At 42.9% G+C, this 21,319-nt stretch overlaps 1 protein-coding gene across 11 annotated transcripts in view; it reads right to left on the minus strand.

The window, feature by feature from the left end:
• RNF25 (ring finger protein 25) overlaps window positions 1-21,319 on the minus strand; it is a 124,889-nt gene that overhangs the window by 66,345 nt on the left and 37,225 nt on the right. For 6 of the 11 annotated variants that reach the window (XM_086931843.1, XM_086931849.1, XM_086931851.1 and 3 more), the window contains one exon: window positions 11,708-11,782. In XM_086931843.1, coding sequence (XP_086787969.1) covers window positions 11,708-11,782 — 75 coding nt within the window. Of the gene's footprint in view, window positions 1-9,767; window positions 9,860-11,707; window positions 11,783-21,319 lie in introns of all 11 variants that reach the window. The other 5 variants (XM_086931853.1, XM_086931848.1, XM_086931852.1 and 2 more) reach the window with 1 other exon arrangement.

A 21,319-nucleotide genomic window follows, 5' to 3' on the forward strand; every position in this document is an offset into this window, starting at 1 on the left:
CAGACTTTTCAATCAACCCATTAGGTTTGCGCTGGCAGCCTGCCCTGTACCAGACTTCTCCGGCATTAATCTTCTGCAACATTAAACAATTTATTAAAAATATCTCTGCTCCTCCAATCATAAAGGAGCATCCTGTTCCTGTAGCTGCCTAGATTTTGCAGGCTTTTGAGCGCAGGGTCTCCAGGCAGGACAAGATCGGACTGCTTAAATGCGTTTTCGCTCAGTCATGAGTCCAGCACCAGCTCCTTTGTCAAAGGAGATGGCCACAATGCGGGAAATGGGAAGTGACTAAATATCATCCAGCCAGGGTAAACAATGTCAAAAAGGGAATTGGCTGCTAACCTCCTCAACATACCAACTGTAGGCCTGGGCGTAGTTCGTGGAATTTTGCTATGCGGAACTCCGTGAACAAAAAACTTCGAAGAGTTCCGCGAGTGGCGGAGTGCAGTGCGAACTGCAGTTTGTGCTGGCATTCCTGCCACTCGGGTAGAAATTCTACCCGAGCGGCAGCTCGCGAACTTAGCGTTGCGATCGCAAGCTAGGAATAACTCCGCTGCATATCGCGAAACAGAGTTTTCTGCACTCTGCGGAGTGCAGAAAAACTCTGCAAACTCCGCGAACGGAGTAAAGTTCACCACCAAGGCCTAATACCAAGTGCACATGTTTCAAGAAAGGGGGGGGGGACAGGAAAAGAGTGCATGCAGACACAGATGTCAGAGATCACCAATTTAACACAGAAAAGACCGCCATCGTGGTCCATGCACAAGTGTGAAGTCGAAATGTAACTCATTATTAACCAGTCAGCTCAAGAATGCCACATTCCACATGCCCTAAACATCCACGTTCCACACAATAGAGGCAATGGACCCCAGATATGGGAATTCAACAGTTCTTTATGGGGAAGAACCAGTAAACAGTCTTTCCACATGGGTGCAGATATTAAGGTATATGCCCCCAGACAATAACTTCACTGCCACCATTATCAGTTACCCAGCATTGTAAGGCTTGGGAGGTTGGTAATCAAAGCCTTCGTCATGAATATCTAGTTGCGGACTAGGTTGTTTAGATTTAATGATCTTCAGGAATGGTCTAGGCTTCCTTTTCATAATTTTAAACTAAGATTTTGTCCGGACATCTCTCTAGTGAACAAAGGTACTGCACGGTCCTGTTATGTATCTTTTTGCTGCAATACTACCCGTTGAAAAACAAGCTTCTGAATGTAGTTCGGTTTAAGCAGCCGCTATTCTTTGGCATGGAATGCCTTCCAAGCTGTTCACTTACTGCAAGCAACACCTCCTTCTCATTAACCTACGAATCATTTGTTCAAGCTCCATGCTTAAATGGTAGGGCTTAATTCGTGGACGCAATCTCATATTGGTGCCTTCCAGAAACACACAGAGTTGTTCTTTCTTTGTGAGGCAGTGACTGCATGCAACTCTTTGAAGATGTGCCAAGATGGACACTCTAAGATGATATTTTTTATGTTGGACTTGCTTCGCCCTGCAAGGTAAGATAACCTCCTGGACAAATCTTGTGCAGTTAATTCCTGTGATAATCATAGCTCTTAGACAACCAAGAACCTTATTTAGTCGTTTCCCTCTTTTCGCCAATACTATCAGGGATTGTTCAATGCTTGGCCTTGAATACCCCATATTGTACCTTCCATTTCGATTTGCTCAGTATTGTTCCACTCTTCCCCACATTATTGTTTAGAGTCCCAATCATACAGTTACTTTAACCTACATACAAGTCTCCAGTCAGTACTTGTAATGGTTTGCCATTCTTCCCTTTGCATGGGAGCAAGTATGCGTTTACTGGTATCTAGATTTTTTGTGCCATCCCTGGAAGTATAGTTTAAACAAATAGTCAAAGGGAAGTTCAATTTTCAGTCATCCCGTTCCAGAGCCAGTCCTTTGAATACAGGTAATGTAAGCTATTACTGTAAGATTCTTTTTAATTTGCATTTGGTATGCTGTGTAGTTGGGAAGGAGCAGGTCCTCCATTAGCCTTATTTATGTTAGAAACAATATCTTGTGTTTCTACAGGACTGTCATTAAGTCATAAAGCAAGGGCTTTAGGAAACCTGTTACATGCCCCAGCTTTTTAAGAAACCTGGTAAATTTCAGTAGATCAAACCTGTGTTCTTCCACAGCTATCTCAATATCCCTTGGCCTGCTCAGTATCAAATCTTACTTCCTTCTCAACAATGGGGCGTGTTATTTCCCAGCACTGTCCTTCGGTGCACGACTGCTACGTCGGAGTGTGTCTTTCTTTGCCTAGAATTTTTGTCTGAACTCCAGGCGTTCTCTCCGCTTTTGATTTCAGTTCCCTCCTTGGTCTAAATGGGCTAAGACCAATTTTCAAGGTGTAGTCAATGAAGTGCTCAGTGCAAAAGTGAGCAATAAACATCTTGGCGATGAAAAGTTTTGAGATTAGAGGTACTCAATAGCGGATATTAATTCAATGACTCACAAAGCCAGCCATTCTGACTGCGCTACTTCAGTTCATGACAAACGAAAATTGCAATCTAGCCTTTTTACTGACATCAACACCTGCTTCATTATTTTTTAAACCAATTTATCAGCTTCTAACAGATGATCACATTACACGTTGACTTGGGCAGACCAAGTTTTGCATGGAGGTTCTATTACACCGACGGCCATTCTAAGAAAGCCCTCACGGTCCCCAGACTAAAAACTTGATAGGGTTAAAATGTTGGCATGTAAACACTTCATCAAAATCAACGGCTGAGTACCTATTGTCTACGCCACCATTCCAATAGAAACGTTTTTCTCACAAACTATTCCCTTTACAGAGAATATATTACCACTGTTGAATCATTTAAGCTCTGTGACATCGAATTACAGTGGTCATTAATCCAGAGGATGTTCCCCAGTGGCTGGAGGTACTGTTGTTCTTGTAGCCATGTAAACATTAACAGGGAATAATAAAATGAAAGAGAGGCTAGGCTTGCACTCCCCATACCCCCCACCCCCACACAAAACACCTCACCAAGGGTCTATGACTATATTTTATCAGTATACATATGAGGAAGAGGGGTTTTCAAGGCATAGTCGACCCACTGTTAAACTTGTAGATAATGGCGTTTTGTCAGCGTCCTCAGACTTCAAGGGTAACCTCAAGAGTAAGGGTGCAGTACACTAAAAATCTGAGTTACATGAGCCAGGTGCTAACAGTCTGGTTGAGCTACTCAGCTTCAAATATAAGGGGTGTATTAAGGCAGCCACAACAAGCGATGGAATCGGAAGAAAGCAGTGCGGGACAAAGCAAATGCCTAAATGTTGGTATCACGTCATTCAACAGTGTAAGCTTCCTTTTAACTTAGAGAGAAGACACCCGAAATAAATGAATACACTGGTTGGTTGGGAAGGGTTCAGAGACACGGTGGAGGTTTTCAAGAAAGTGCAACATACGGTGGTTTGAGAGTCATTTGATAAGCAAAAATAACTCTGGTTATGTGCCTTTACATTTACCATACCATATTGAAGATCAGGATGCCAATAAATCGAAAACTAGTACGGACATTAAAGAAAGTGGTCGATGTAGTTTAGACTAAAAAAGGAAGTCTTTAATCCTGGGAACGTTTTGTTCAACAGGAGATTTGGGAGTGAAAAGGTACTACAGTATTAAAGGGCAATACCTGGCCAGTAATTACCAGTTCTCAATGAGTTACAGTATTGACAGAGTTTGTGATGTAACTGTAACTACTGTGATGACACTATATGAGAATGTAGGATGTTGGCAACTGGAGAAAGCCAGAGAAGCGCAGTCTCATCCTTTCATTTTTATTGTTTGGGAGTGGTTTCATGATCATAGGGAGAAGTGAGAAGTTCTAACATCGCCTAAAAGAGATAATCACTCAAACACCCTGTAGTGGGGTTGCACTTTCCTCTGGGTGTTTTGTTCTGATTTAAACTTTTGGGGGATAAAATAAGTTACTGCAATTACTGAGGTATTTCTTTTTGCACTTTTTTTTGTTTCCAAGTAGAGAGCATCAATCTTCTGCTGGGGTAACGGGGTACACCATGCTCATTCTGTGGTGCAGTGTTACCAAGTTAGTGAAGCAGTTAAATACCAGTCATTTTAACACTAAAGAGCTGGGCAAAATGTAAAATGGGTATTCACGTAACTGCACATTTTTGCCACTTGCGCATGGATATAAATGATATGCTAAGGATACACAACACTCATGTGGACCACCTGATATAACTGATTCGGACCTGGTCTACCCTTCCATGGGATGTGTGGGAGGATGAATTGGACACTACTAGACCAACATTCCACCCTAATCCCAGAACTGCCAACGATTCCTTCAATAACTGGCTAGAATCCTTATTAAATAATATCCTCCCAAAAAAAAGAGGTACAGATAAAAACCGGAACCAAGAAAAACTCATGGTACTCTTCGGGACTTCGGAAGATTAAGCAAGAGTGTAAGGTACTAGAAAGAAAGTGGAGAAAAGATTTTTCACAATGTAATAAAGCTAAATACAGAGAAGCTATCAAACTTTACAAATCAGAGATAAAAGCTGCACAAAGCCGCTATTATCAGGAGGAAATAGTTTCAGCGGTAATTCTCCGTGTGAGATTTTCGCGATTGCTAAATCCCTCCTGATTCCGCTCGCTCCTTTACAGAATACAGACTATCCTCAATCCCGGTGCAATCACTTGGAGGAATTCTTCTCGGTGAAGATACAAACCATCTATAAATCCTTTTTAACGGAAGGAGATCTGCAGTTGGCACATCAAGCCGATTCGATAAAGGAACAAGCCTCATTGAAGGAATTCCCCCTACTGAACCAGGACGCCTTAGTTGAAATTCTAACCCACCCTAAATCTGGTTCACCCGATGATCCAGCTCAGTCTTACTGATCTTAAGAAGAGCAGTAGGCAATCTCCACAGTCCTAGTTGACCTGATTAATGCATCCTTCCTAGCGGTAATTGTTCCCCCCCTATGGTAGAGGGCAATGGTCAAGGCCCTGCTGAAAAAGCCCAACCTTGATCCAGAAGACTGGGCGAATTATCGACCCATATCTGTGCTCCCTGGTATAAGTAAAATCGCTGAAAAACATGTAAATTTTGTTTTGTCGAGTTTTTTGGAAAACAATGATCTGCTCCACTCATCTCAAACGGGTTTCAGACCACAGCAGGGCACTGAGACTGCCCTCCTATCGGTAGTGGAGGGAACCAGGAAGATACTGAATGATGGAGGCTGTGCTGTAATTATTTTATTAGATCTCAGCGCAAACTTCGATACAGTTAATAACTCGCTCCTGATTAGTAGACTTCGGGAGGTAGGGATTATGGGAGGAGCCCTGAAGTGGATGCAGTCTTTCTTAGAAGACAGAGTTTTCTCGGTTTTTGAAGACGACTGTATCTCCGACCTAGTGCCTCAACCTGTGGAGTCCCTCAAGGATCATCATTCAGCCCCATCATGTTTAACGTCTATATGCGTTCTCTGGCACATATTGTCACCCCTTTCGGGGTGCAGATTGTCACTTACGCAGATGACACTCAGCTAGTCGTTTCTTTGAATAAAAATGACAACACAGAAGGGGCCCTTACGTCCTGTCTGGAAAAAGGACTAGGTGGATGGATACCTCCTTTTTGAAACTTAATGGAGCTAAAACAGAAATTATGCTTCTGGGCAAAATGGCTACGTCCAATATAGACTCTTGGTGGCCCAACAACCTAGGCCCCCCTTCCCTCCCAAAAAAGTCTATAAAAATTTTAGGAGTTACATTGGATGTTAATCTAGACTGCAAGGAACAGGTGCAGAAAGTGGCAGGCGTCTGCTACGACCTTTTGCGGAGGATTAGAAAAGTCCTCTCCATTCTTCCTTTCTTGGCTAGAAGATTATTAATTCAAGCACTGATCCTATCTAGGTTAGATTGTGCGAACGCTATTTATCTTGGAGCTCCTATATCCACCACTAAAATACTACTGACTGTTCAAAATTGCGTAGCTCGGCTTCTTTTAAATGTTCTCAAACGCTCCTCAGCTAAACCCGCTTTGGCCTCGCTTAATTGGCTTCCCATCCGTGAAAGGATTCAATTCAAAGCTATGTGTATCATACATAAGTCACTGGAAGGAAAGGGATCTAGGTTGGTTCAGGCTATGATCCTCCCCTATCAGCCCAAAAGAGCCTTAAGATCTGAGGGTAAATACCTTCTAGTAGTTCCAATAGTAAACGCACTAGAAGTGGAGGCCGTATGTTCTCATATTCTGCTGCCAAACTGTGGAACTGTCTTCCCCTCCATATTCGTTCCCAATCTAATCATAATTGTTTTCGGAAACAGCTGAAAACCTTGCTCTTTCCCTGATATGACATGTTATAATCCTGATTTAGTGTCCTTAGCGCTGGGATGCCTTTGGGTAACCAGGCGCATTATAAGTGCCCCTTCACTCACTCACTCACCTCGCTTTAACATGCAGTTTCCCATCAGTCCTTATATGCCAGTTTTGTTTGAGAGAGTGGGGAGTCAATGTCACCGCCTTCTTATGCTATGCACCAAAGACCTCAACATTGTTCTCTGCTGGCTTACTATTGCCATTAAAGAATTTTGTAAACTCCTGCTGTTCCTGCCTGTGAACCATGTACGTGGGGTTTATTGACGATTCATAGGTGTGAGTATTCTTACTTTAAAACAAGGTACAAAATAGGTGGCACCAATTGATATTATCTGCAATAGAGTTAATACTCCGTCATATACCTCTTATTTTGTAGTATTAAAGATGTGAAGTTCCCTTTTCATATTATTTAATTCCATTATTCTTCATTAGGAAACAAAAAACAAGGTATGCTAAATGTTGGTCATGTATGACTAACTTTTTTATATTACAAAGAGTGTGTGTGTTGGAATAAATGCATTGATCTTATACTGATGGCTTAAAAACAACAATTTTATGATTCTGGGTTTGATGCGATTTTACAAATGAATGTTATGACTTTTATTCAAGACAGTGTTTGGTGTGGATTATTGTCATGAGTAGGAATGTGTTCAATTCACAACACAGAAGTGTTATAACATTTTTATATATAGCACAATACTGACTGTCAAGGAAAACCCTGTCTATTGAATATTTCCTATGGCTAAAGACTTTCCAGCCATAAAAACAAAAACACCTGCATCAGAAGCAAAACACAGCCAAGCTGTTTCAATTACCAAGATTGACTAAGAATGGATTGAGAATGTGGCTAAAAATACAAAGAACACATTAAAAAATAATTTCTGTGTTCCAACTGTCATAACTGCCCATACTAGGGATTAAATGGGACATATGCTATTTAGAGCGAGTGTCCTATTTTTGCTTCACGAACATCAGAACAGTGTCCCAAAATAGGAACACCTGTAAGGAAATAAGAATTGAAAAGGATGCACAATACACAAGGCAGAATTAACAGATTTAAAATATATTTTGCCACTGTATTTCATCGATTGAGGGAAATAAACCCCAATTCAGTTGTTAAACAATTCTTTAGCAAAAACAACTGCAGTACGGCACTCACATATTTGTGAAACTGTCTGTCCTGAGGTAGTTAAGAGAATATTGAATAATTCCCTCGAAAGACTGCATCAACAAACATTTGCAAGGTTACTGGTATCCCAATACATAGCATATCAGGATGAATAAAATGTTCATTACTCTGAAATGATTGATATGTAACGTAATCTGTAATAACAAGTATTAACGTGATTCACAACAATTGAGTCATACGAAGTTGTAGGCAGTTTTTTTGGTATTTTAATATTATATTTGAAAGGTGGCAATATATGATTGTGATATTTTCTGTGAATTCTCTGCCTTGTGTATCGTGCTTTAATTTCCAAAGGTGTGGATAGAGAAAATATAGTTAATTTGGTAATAGTGGGGGATTTTAATGCAGAAATGTCAAATTATGTGGTCAGCCTGTTTCCAGATACGAATAGGGAGGACACTTTAAATCCACCAAGTCCTCTTCTCCAGCCGATCGGTTGAGCAAATAAGAGACTTCGGCTTCTCTTAGGTGCATGTAAGGATTATGGCTACACAGTGCTTAATTTGAGCCGGTGGTTTACGGTGCTCAGTACTGGCACTTAATTGTCAACACTGGCACTTAGACAAACAGCACACCCATGTGGCAGACTGCCCTAATTTAGAGATCAGCACAACAACATTTGTTTACTAATTCAATATACATTAAAAATGTGTAAAACCTGTGGCACAAGCCATTCTTATAGCTATGTGGGCCTAGAATAGTTTGAACTGTCACACTGCTGCTAGGTGTGTGGTGGTTAGTAGCTGTGCTGATACGGTTATTGGAAGCGCTGGTAGAAGCAATGGGTGGTGCAAGCAGCAGTGATCTCCTGAAAGGGTCCTGGCACTTATTGTTTAACAAATTAAGCACTGTGGATATATAGTCGCAAATAGAAGACTGGCCGAAGATATCCCTGCTCATTTTACGTACAAGAGCGGGAGAAGACTTTATTAAATTGACTATATTCTTCCTTCCTTCCCCATGTTTAGTTTGGTAACTACCTTTGAGATATTGGACTCTGAGTGGAGCGATCATAAAATAATTTCAATTTCTTTTAACATCAAGTTAGCTATGGAGAAGTCCTTACCTTGGAACTTTAAGGGTGATCAAATGCCCAAATGGGAAAGTGCACTGGAATACATCCAGCAAAGAACAGCTAAAAGGTCAATTTAAAAAAATACTTTTCAACTTAACATGGATAGCGAGTTAATCTCGGAGGCTATTTTTATAAGGCTGTGCAGGCCTTGGCGATAGAGAACTTTTTTCCTCAAGGGGCCCCTCGAGGATATAATACACCCTAAGAAGTCGCCCGCAAGGAATGTATCCGTAATAAATTAATACATTTCAAAGGCAACAATTCTTATCTTTTTCAAGGGGAAGAAGGAAAATGATAAAACTCTTAAAAAGACGAAGCACAGGAAGGAAATAGACAATAAAAAGGCAGCAGGTTCTTAGGCTCTGGATTGATCTACAGGAAGCTGCCATTAATAAAGATTCCAGAATGGTCTGGCACATAATTACATCAACTGGGAGTAGAATTAGGCCCAAAATCAGTCCAAACTGAAATAGTTAGTGGTCTTCCTATATATCGAAATTCTACTCCGCTAACCATCCAGTTGATGAAAATGTGCTTCCCCTGGCGGTTTCCTCCTCTGAAGGGGTAGATTTAGAATGCATCTCGAGGGCTCAAATTAAGGAGATTATACTTCACATGAGAACCTTGGGTGGTAGGAGCCCGGACCAAATCCTGATAATCATAAAATTAGAAGTAGACCTCTGCTCAGATTACTTAGTAGCTCTCTTTAAATATGGTTAGTGGTATAGATCAATTCCATCTTCATGGAGGGGTAGTATCATCTTACCGCTACATAAGAAGGGCTCAACTGCCTTTCCTAATAACTATAGGCAAATAGCACTCCTTGGTTTGATAGGAAATGTGTTTGCTAAGCGCTTTTAAGGTCATCTTCAAGACTGGGAGGACGCTAATATCATACAGTTGGAGCAGGCTAGGTTTAAACCTAACAGTTCAACTTTAGATAATATCACAGCCCTTCAATTGATGTTAGAGAAATATGTGGTGCTACGCAATATGACAGTTTACGCTACTTATATTGACTTCTGGGCGGCCTTTGATGGCGTAGATCGACTAACTCTGTGGTGAAATTTCCAAAATGTAAACATTTCTGAACATCTGCTGAATCGAATAATTGAACTTTATTCCTTTACCTGGTGCCATGTACTGGATGAGGATGATATTGTGATCTTGGACCTGGCTCCTAGGGGGCTTCAAAGAGGTTTGGATTATCTGCAGAGGTATACTGAAAACCATAATTTAAAGAGTAATATCAATAAGAGCAAAGTGATGATCTTTCATATCAAGGGAGGTAGAAATCTGAGAAATTGTAAGTGGCGGCTAGCAACCCAGGAGCTGGAATGTGTTACGGCATATCCTTATTTGGGTAAAATGTTCTCTGCCAATCTCTCTGGGAAAGAATACATTTTGCCCTTATCTGAGAAAGTTATGGCTCATACCAATGCACTCTTTATCAATTTATAGGGCTGTAGGCCGCAGATCTTTTAGCCATTTTCTGTGCATAATGTAAAAATCCCCATAATTTTACTTTATGTCATTGAAATTATTGACTTGAAATAATGGAACTTTTTGCATAAAATGAAGAGGAAAATGCTTCATAAAATTTGTAATGTAAATACCCTTGCTCTGGTTGAAGACTTATACTTAGAAATGGGGCCCCAAGCATCTATTTCAAGGGGCTGGCTGCGGTCCTCCGAGGGGGCCACAGGCTTTTGCTTATCATAAAGAATTCCCTTAGAAGCCTACTCCGTTGAGAAGCATTTGGCCAATGTAGTACCGCCAACTCCATGATAAAGATTTTTAACAAAGCACCACAGCACTTTTGTTTGAACAGGGTTGAGCTTAAGGCAATGTCTAGTTTTACACAATTTTTTAAAGCATATAATTTGGATTACCTCCAGGGATCACGATATGCTTTCATTTAGGGAAACAAGAGGGATGGAGATAATAGTTTCTACATGTTCTACCGCGCACCCTCAACCATATTTAAAGTGGAACTTGAAACAGGGCATTAGTCGGTTTTTCAAATAGTTTTGATTGAAAATATCCCACCATTAAATATTATTAGGCGAGTATGGTTGAGTGTGGGGCCAGAACTTAGATTGTGTAATATCTGCGAGGATTCCAGACAAACTTTAGAACATGTTCTTTTTGTGTGCCCCGCATTGCATCATAATTGTTGATGTCTATTGAAACCAGTCTATTTGAAATACGGCAGAGCACTCATCAAAAGATGCTAGGCAACTATTATTTAATCGAGCAAATAAAATGTGGTTTAAAATGTTTTTTTTTTTTCAAATATGTATCGATTATGTAGTCTGTATTTCTTGTAAAGTGGATTTCATTGTAATATGTATTTTATGTAAAGTGGATCTCATTGTAGATCGATAACTTATCAATACATTTGATTGGGTTGTGTATTGTGCATAGTTTCAACCATTATTTTCTTACAGGACTTCCTGTTTTGGGAAGACTAATCATTTTTATTGGTTTACCCCATCCCATTGGTACGAGGAGTAGCTCTTGCTTTATATAGATAGTTTTCAAGTATTTACATAATTTTGGCAGGCTCATATGACTGAATTTATTCTAGCAAAGTCCTTGAGGGAGGAAGTCAAGCTAAAGAAATTAGACCCAATATGCGATGCAGGCCTCAAGCACCACCCAAATGGGAGCAGTAGTACTATCACTCTTCTGTATAGTGAACGCCATGCCATTCATCCCTCACACAACAGCACCCCTTCGTAATCTGCACACATCAACTCACACCTGGAATACAGCAATACCCTCTGTGTTAAACTGACAATGTACCTAATAAGGACTCAAACGCCCAACATGAGGCAGTCCAGGTCACCGCTAGCACCCGGTCGTAGCAGATGGGGCAGGTGCAAAACAAATGAGTATGCACATTTTCTTCAAGTAAATTACTATTTTGAGGGCCACTTACAGCAATGTGAACGCAAAAGATGAGGGTTGGGGGGGGGGGTGTTTGAAGAGTAGATAAACAGAAAGGGAAAACGATGTGGTGTTATGATGGAAAATGAAAGTGAGGTAATGTAGTACAAGTCTCTACCTGCTGCTTCCTCGGTGCACATGCAGTTCATGTGGATAGATGGACTCCAGGACCTCCACCTCTTGTGGCAATGACCTGCAGGGAGAGTTGAGAGAATTTATCAAAAAACCCACTAATGCCCTTCCAAACAGCAATGTCAAGGAACACACATATTTGGGCTTCTTAGTCTAGAGGCGTTCGGGCTGAGCCACCTGTCTCGGAGTTGTTCTTTACATCACTTACATGAACTATAAGCAAACAACCTCACAAACTCTACAGAAAGAGGCCACTGTAAAGCGAATACGAACTATTGGATATGTGGCTTCATCATCAAGTAGAAGGTTCCTCTGAATCCTAAAGACCACGAGGTCAATCTAGGTTATAGGACAGCGATTAATAATATGAGGGTCAATGTTGTAATTAACCTGAGGACAGATGGTCATTAACAGTTACCAGGAATAAGCTATTTCTCTGCTTAAGGGGGTGAGAACTTCCAAGTGGACTACTTCTTAGTGGAAGCCGGGCCTCAACTTCTACTAACCCATAACAGCTGATCAGGATTTCCCATCTAGGTTTCAAACAAACAGTTGATCATTTGCAGGCTGTTAACTCTTCATTTACTCACAAGAATGTGGAAAATTGTTTTTTTACGATACATTAAAAATTACCATAACACAGAAACTTGAGTCATTGTGCGCAGAAAATAAATTCATCTTTGTTTCATATAATCATCTAATGACAGATTTTTTATAAGAAAGGATTTGTGCTCTTCTGCATAGAGCTTGTGTTACCACACTAGAATAGTAAAACCATATTGGGGTGTTCTTCCTTACTTCACCCCACTGACACCACACATTCATAGTGAACCAATATATAATTACAAAAACCACAGTTGATGGACAGAATGTAGAACAATGTCATACATTCACCCCAGTACAGAGATCTGAGCCTAAATCCATCATTTTTTTGCACTCCACACCACCCCAGTTCAGACATGGCCATATGCAAATCAGTCTGACCCTGTGCCTCATGGGACCAGTCCAGCCCGAACTGCCAAGCCATGCCTTCCCTGGACCGGAAACAAGCTTCAGATGACCGGTTTCTGGCATTACAGCCGTCTTCAGCCCGGCTTGCTTGAATACAGTGGTGTGGAGAGCATGGGACTCACGTCTGAGCATACCCATCCCACTCGGGGTGACAAATGCAAAAACCACAGTTGATGGACAGAAGGCAGAACAATGTCATACATTCACCCCAGTACAGAGATCTGGGCCTAAATCCATCAAGTGTGGCAGGGTATGCTCAGACGTGAGTCCCTTGCTCACTTTGCCACTGGATTCAAGCAAGCCGGGCTGAAGACGGCTGGAATGCCAGAAACCGGTCCTCGGAAGCTTGTTTCCGGTCCAGGGAAGGCATGGTTTGGCAGTTCGGGCTGGACTGTTCCCATGAGCCACAGGGTCAGACTGATTTGCATATGGCCATGTCTGAACTGGGGTGGCAGAGTGGGCTAAAGAACGGTGATGGATTACACCCAGATCTTTTGACTGGGTTTGAGTGTTTGATTGATTCAGATGCTCAGTCCATCACCACCCCCTTTTGTACCCCAATATATAATTAGTCACATGAAAACTGTAAGCATATCACTGCCTTTATATATGATATTTGCATTTTATTCAATGTAATATTAAAGCATGATGGGCATGTCAAGATTAACACTGAAGGCCAGGAGTCAGGTTCAGAAATCCAGCCGCCAAGTCCTCACAACAATCTGCCTCATCTGTATTTGTTATGCAAAACTAAAATTACCTACTCACAACTATTAATCAATCAGGGATATTTGTGGACTTTTAATTTGGGTTCCCCAAATAAAACATGCTGCAATTTCTATTCTTCTTCAATACTGGAACCTTCTGACTCAGTCCAGCCATTTAAAATTTGCACTTTGTTCTTGAATTTTCCTTGACATAGAGGTGTCTGCTTTTTAGTCACTGGAGCAGGGGCCTTAAGCGAGCTAAAATGTAGGTTTAGAATACTCCTCTATCACGGATAAACTAATAAGTATTTATTTTTTCTAACAAACATTTTTATCAATAAAGGTCTAACAACTTGTTTATTTTTTTGACAGACCTCTCCTTAACCATTCGTGCTTTAGGTTATGTATACACAGGGTTTCTTTGCAGATTGTCCTGCAGTTAATTTGGGCAGGACAGAAAGTTTCCGTCTAATTTCTCTCCTGAAGCAGGAATTATTGCACTGTAGAGAGTTACGTTATTTAAAACTCCCATCTGTGAGGAACTAAACATCTCCGAGGCAACATTAGTGTATGAGCATCAAAAGTCAGTACACATAAAAAGATCTAAACACCCATCAGGGAGAACATTTTGGGAGAGGAGATAGCTTTAGTGGGTAGATGAAGATCCAGAAAGCTGGTGATCCGAAGCTCAACACTCTAGAGTGACTTGTAGAATCCAGTCACCAAGGAAACAGATAGGCTAGGTCTCATAGCTTACCAAAACAAGATTAAGACCTCAAGGAAACTGTATGTATGCTCATGAAATGCTGGATCAGACAAAGAGCCTCCATTCTGATATGTGCTCAGTTTCAGATTTTACTCTAGCAATTGCCAAACGGTTCCAATACACTTATAAAGACCTTTCCCACCAAGCCATTGAAACTTTTCAGAGATTAACTAACAATAAAGGATGGACCACTTAAAGCTGAAGGGCCCAACTGTGAAATGTATACACTTAAGGGACTGTGGTAGCATTCTGATTTCCTGAATTCAGAGCATCTATTTCCCTTCAGTCACTTCCAGAGGTCTCTGTAAGGCACAGGCAACAATTGGTTCTCTGAACATTGAGCGGATTCCCTTCTAAAGACCAATGGAGATTTACATACGCCCCACACCAGGTGCAGCAATCATTATAGGGTGCCATGCTGTGAAACAGGAAAGAGTACTGGACTCTTGCAGAGGTTTAGTGATAACAAAGAACAACCTCACAATATAGAGCCAAAGCGAGTGTAGACTGCTCATGAATGACTGATTCATTATAAGCTACTTTAGATGTTATTGCCAGAGATCTGGTTTTGAATATACTGTTAAACCATGAGTTCAAGTGAGGTCTGGAGGCAAAAACGTGTCACTTCTCCCATCATCTCTCACTGGGAACAGCAGACAACCATAAGATTGTACAATATTTGTCCCTCTAAATAAGCCTTGCTAGAGACCAGAAGGTTGTTTTGTCTCAAGCATTCACATTGAGGTGGAAGCCCTGCAAATTACACTGAAATTCAATCCGAACTTGCTGCATGTGTAGAAAACTGGGTTTTTGTTGCAGTCGTCTCCCCACTTTTTGCCTGGTATTTGATGCAACTTTGACTGTGGTGCACTGGGTTCCTGCTAACCAGGTCCCAAGTGCCAGTTTTCTTTCCCCAAAACAAGTTCATTGGTCAATTGATCAGGCCTTTAGCACCTCTGTAAGTCCACATAGGTACTATAGAGGGTCCCTAAATCTGCAGTGTATATTGTGCCATTCTAACGGACCCAGCACCAAACTCAGGCAGACTGCCACTACTGCGTGACAAAGTGCTCTAAAAAGTGAAAACCTGGCATGGCAAACACCCTGTGTGCAATGTCTCCTAACTCTGAATGTTATATTTGGATCTTTTTGTCCTATTTGCCGCAACCCTAGTGTATGAAAACACCTCCGACCACCATTGTGTGCCGCTATATTCAGCCCTTAGATCTAATAATGTAGCTTGAACATAGGCACAAGAGACTTTATTAGCGGTAGAAGGCGATCAAGGCACTACAAGGAGACCTGCATCACTCCATCTAGGCGTAATATCACCACCTGTTGGACCAAGACGAAAACTAGAAAGGCCCTTGTTATAGGTCCATGGAGCAGGAAAAAGGCATAATCATGGGACCCGGGAAAGAAAAAAAAAAGTCCTACCTCCAATTTACTAGATAGTCCCAAAAGGCAAGCCTTTTCCTACTACAGGATCTAGCCAGATCAACTCTGGAAAATTCATATAGTGATGACAACCATCCCTCATAGGTTGGTGGAGCTGCATCCGCCCAGAACCTGCAAATCTGTCTCCTGGCCAAGAGAATTGCATAAAACAAGAAGGATCTGGCATGTCCGGAAATATAGTCAACCGCTCCAAAAATGATCAAAGGAAGAGAGATGTGTAGTGTGATATTTGGAATAGAAGACAGAGCATCTATCATCTTCTCCCAGAAATCACTGATGGCGGGGCAGTCTTTAAACATATGGACATCCGAGGCCTCAAGCAGATCACATTTGTTGCATTTTTTCCCAGGCTGATATTTGGCTAGCTTCTGGGGAGAGGTATGCTCGATGTACCGTGAACAGATGGTTACGTCTCAGCCATGTTGGTTTCACGATGTTATATAGAAGACTAAATGAGTTCAGCCACATCTCCTCGCACGGATCTCCCACCTCTCCTCCCCATAGTAGCTCCGCGAGTTTAAAGTCGCCATCCATTTCTTCTAACATCGCCCAGTACCAACAGGAGACCTCCTTCCTCCCCCCCCCCCCCCCCCGCCTAGTAACAAGCAAGTTTTCCAGGTTGCTATGTTTACCCAGGGGGGCCCTCTTCCTTAACAGTGCCCGAGCCCAGCTAGTCAATTGTAGGTATTTAAATCTAGAGAGACCAACCCAACTCTCTCCCGCAGCTCCTCCCAAGGTATCAATGAGCCGCCGGCCAACAAATCTCCCCAGGTAAGAAATCCAGCGTCCCTTATCTGACATGCCAGTCTGTCTATAAGACATGATTGAGTACCTGGCGAATCCCACAGGGGTGCTTTGTTGGAGAAGTAACTAAGCCCCAGTCTTTTCCTGATTATAGACCAGCTTCTGGCCAATTATTGGAGAGTTTTTAGTTTTACTTTTTTGAAAAATTTCTGATCTCCAAACTTGAAAAGAAAACCAGCAAGAGGGAGACCAGCCCCCTCCAGCATGGCTCGAAACATCCTTGCCCTAGCATTATCAAGAGGTGTTTTTAATAGCATTCTTGAGTAGGATAGTTCAAACGCCCAGGCATAATATTGCAAATCTGGTAACTTTAGCCCTTTTTTTTGCCGCCTCCTCAGCTTTTTCCAAGCCAGGCGTGCAGCTCCATACCTCCAAATGAAGGAATTGATGTTATGTTATGTTATGTTATGTTATGGTGCTTTTATATAGCGCACGGCTACTCGAAAAGAGTGTCCCGGCGCTTTTCACCTGCAACTCAGAGTAAAAATAACACAACAAAGCAAGAACAGGATCAGAAACAAAAAAAGAAAACAGTAGAAAGTCCTAAAGATTAAAAAGCCAGGTCTTCAGACTCTTCCTGAACTGGAGCAAATTAGCAGTGCTGCGGAGCGAGAGCGGAAGCGAATTCCACAGCTGGGGAGCTTTACAGCTAAAAGAGCGCCCCCCCGCACGGGCCTTCCTCACCCGCGGGACCACCGCTGTTAAAAGGGATTCCGACCGCAGGGAGCGGGCTGGACGATAGAAGGCCAGTCTCCGCCGCAGATATCCGGCTCCTGATCCAAACAAAGCTTTGTGCACCAGCGTCAGGGATTTGAACAAAATCCGCTTCCGGATAGGCAGCCAGTGGAGCGTCTGTAGCAACCCGGAAGCTCGAGCTCGTCTTCGCAGGTCGAAAATTGCCCGGGCGGCGGAGTTCTGCACCACCTGCAGGCGCTGGACCAAATAGTCAGGAAGGCCGAGAAAGAGGGCATTGGCGTAGTCTAGCCTTGATCTGTCTTGTTGACATATGGCTATCTGCTTACAATCAAAGGCCATCGGGATGGAGTTGAACAGGAAAGAATATTTGGGCAGGATAGACAATTTGACCAAATTTGTCCTTCCAAAGATAGATAGAGGGAGGTGGTCCCATGCCTTAAGCTGTTTCCGGCATTCATTATGTACTCGCTCCAAGATTTGAGCGGAGATCTTACTGACATCTTGGGTGATTTTAATGCCTAAATACCTCATGGAAGATACAGTCTCCACAGGAGAACTAGTGATATTCCAGGCCATGATTTCCGTTTTATCTGAGTTTCTCTCGTATCCGGAGATCTTGCCGAACTCCTCTGCCCTCTTAATCACTGTGGGAAGAGCTAGATCTAAGTTAGATGTCATGATGAGGCTATCATCTGCATATAATGCTACCCGCTTATCCCATCCACCGAAGCTAAATGATGGTATATTAGCCTCCTCTCTGAGAATCTGAGCAAAAGGCTCAATATAAAGATTGAAGAGGAGGGGGGAAAGCGGGCAGCCCTGCCTTGTACCTCTTGAGATGTTAAAAAGTTCTGTCAAAAAGTTATTTATAGAAAGCCTGGCCGTGGGTGCTTTGTATATAAGCGATATCATGCGGCAAAAATTTCGAGGTAGATTAAATTTCCTCATAACTGCAGCCAAAAAGGCCCAATTGACCCTATCAAAGGCCTTAGTTGCATCCAGCGTAAAGGCGGCCAAAGGAAGAGAAAAGGTGGTAGCAATGTCAAATACCCCAACTAGATCTTGCGTGAGGTCTGCTAACTGTCTACCTTTGACAAAGCCCTTTTGGTCTTGATGTAATATTGAGCTTGCCACCGCCCCCAACCTAGCCGCCATGATGGCAGTGAAGATTTTAACCCTTTCGATGCTGATGACGAGCTCAGCTCGTCATCACTCACGGGGGTCGTGTGCTGATGACGAGCTGAGCTCGTCATGACACCAGCAAATTGGAAATTTGCCGCACAGCGCAAAAATCACCGCAGCAGCGATGCGGTTACAGTCGCTGTTGAAGAGCGAAATGGGACTATATGATCCACATTCTCTCAGATCTTTGCCTGTTTTAGGAATTAAAACCACTGTTGCTTCATTTCAGGACTTTGGAGGGTCCAAGCCGCCCAGGAGAATACTGTTAAAAACAGAAGCCAGAACCGGGGCAATCTCCCTGTTGAGGGCCCTGTAAAGCTCCCCTGGTAGCCCATCCGGGCCTGCTGCCTTGCCACGTTTTACATGCCCCAATACCCTGACAATCTCTTCAACAGAGATCTCGCTTTCCAAAGTCTTACTTTGTTCCATTGACAGCTTTGGGGTAAGAATAGAGTGCAGCCAGGCCTCCCTTGCTTCTATGTCTTCACAAGTATCCTCTTTGTATATAGCCCTAAAGAAGTCCAGGAAAGCACCCCCAATTTCTAATTTAGTAAGCCGAGGGGCTACTTCCCCCTTCACTATAATCTCCCGGATATAGTTTCGTGCCTGGTTGGCCTTAGTTTTCCAGGCGAGAATTTTTCCGGCTGCCTCTCCAAATTCAAAATGGGAGTTCTTGTTCACCTCCCACCGTCTAGCCACACTGATCTGTAAAAGGCTTTCTAATTGAGATTTCAATGAGCCCAATCTTTCACGGTCCGCCTCTGTGCCCATACGGGCACCCAAATTGTTTTCAATGCCCTTCATTTCTGCTTCCAAGTTCAATACATTCTTTATATTTTCTTCTTCTATACGAAGATCTGCTCGTGATGCACCCCCTCCAAAAGGCTTTCAGTGCATCCTACACAATGGGGATAGCTGCTGTACCTAGGTTAACCTCTAAGAAATGTTGGGTTTCTATCCTAAAAAAAATTACCTCCTTAAGATGGTTCGGTCAAATGACCAGGAGGCGTGGGATTTTTGATGGCCTAATGTCAAAGTAAATAGAATGGCTGAGTGGTCAGAAATATGGGAGGGAAGGTAGGAAATATCGGTCAAAAAATCTTTAAGGCTGAAGCTGAACAGGGCGTAGTCTATTCTTGAGAGATGTTTATATTTGAGGTTTCGAAAAGAAACCCCCAGCTTTAGCCCTGCCCTTTCCCTCCAAATATCTGCCAAACTCAACTGCGACATGATTGTTAGGAGCTCTTGCCTAGATTTGAAAAAAGCACAAGCAGGCGTGCACCCTGGCCATGCCCCTTCAAGGCCACGCCCCACCCCCCTCTTCGATATAATGTGCATCTACCGGAAGCGCAGCGGACGAGCGCAGCGGGAGCGCCATTTGCGCGCCGAAGGCGCGCCTAAGGCAAGCCCGTCTGCGCGCGTCCGGTCGGGGACAGGGGCCACCCCCCTTGATCCTTCTCACAGGACGCAATATAACTGCCACCCTTCTCACTTTGAGACTCTCCTTGAAGGAGAACTGCCTCCACCAATATCAACCCCTTAACCTTCCCACCTTCTGCCAACATTGCAATGCCAACTTAAAAACGACTCAACCCAAGGAGTCACAGCAAAACTTCACCTATTGCTTTTAAATTGCAGATCTATGCCGAAACACAAAACAGAAATCTCACTCCTAGACGAACGATCCCCTGATGTCCTCTTTCTAACCGAAACCTGGTTAACCCCAGACTGCGACCCAGATATAATTCAAGCCTTGCCATCGGACTATCACATCGAACGCCGGGACCGCCCTTGCGGGAAAGGAGGAGGCCTCGCCATAATCTATAAGTCTATCTACCAATGCCATTGCACCCGCGACCCCATCCCGGACTGTGAAAGCCTGTCCTTCTGCCTCAAGCTCACTCCTAACGATTGCCTAACAGGTGCGCTAATTTACCGCCCTCCAGGCCCGTTGCACAATTTTCCCTCCTCATTACCTCCGCTCGCTGCAGAAACTGCCATGTCCTCCTCGAACTACACGCTGTTGGGAGACCTCAATATTCATTTTGATGTCAGCACCGAATGCACCGCCAGCGAGCTCACCTCCAGTTTAGCTGCAATCCAATTACTACAATTGGTAAAGGCGCCTACCCACGACAAAGGTCACCTGCTTGGCCCAGTCGTTACCAACTGTCCCACACTATCAGTCGGCTCCATTACTCCCCTACCCTGGACGGATCCCCATCTAATCCTTCTAAACTGGTCTATAGAAAACGCCCCCCGGTCCCCTCCCATAACTCGGAAGATGAGAAATTGGTTGAAACTTCCGCTAGAGGCATGGTTTGGCCTTCTCTTAAACTCCAAACCTATCCTCTCCAATAACCCGGAACAAAATAGCATAACCTTTAACAAATGGTTAGAGGACTCCATTGACACCATCCTCCCCGCAAGAAAAACCAAACTAAAAAGAGCCTGAGAAACCGCCCCTTGGTACTCGGACAAACTCAGGTAGTTAAAACGACAGTGCAGAAAAATGGAGAGGAAGTGGCGCCTGTGATACGCCCTAACCGACAAAGAAAGGTATAGAGAAAATATTAGAGCCTACAAAATGGAAATAAACGCTGCTCAATCTATCTACTACAATGAGAAAATCATGGCAGCCTGGTCTAAACGTAAAGAAATTTATCAGGTAGTTAAAAAAACCCTTTCCAAAATTCCTCCACCTATAATCACAACCCTTGATCCCATCTCCCGTTGCAATGAATTAGCCGAATTCTTCTTCCAAAAAATGAATAAAATATACTCCTCATTTACAAACCCCAACCCAGAAACTGTTTTACCACAACTCACATGCGCGATTAAACACCCTGCTCAAATTCACCTGAATGATTTCCCATTATTAGACCTGGAATCACTCAAATCACTGGCACTTCAGGTAAAATCTGGCTCCCCCCTCGACCCTGCACCCCCTAAGATGATGAATATGGTCAACCCA

This window comes from Lissotriton vulgaris, chromosome 7, assembly GCF_964263255.1.
Source record: "Lissotriton vulgaris chromosome 7, aLisVul1.2, whole genome shotgun sequence".
Classification (NCBI taxonomy): Eukaryota; Metazoa; Chordata; class Amphibia; order Caudata; family Salamandridae; genus Lissotriton; species Lissotriton vulgaris.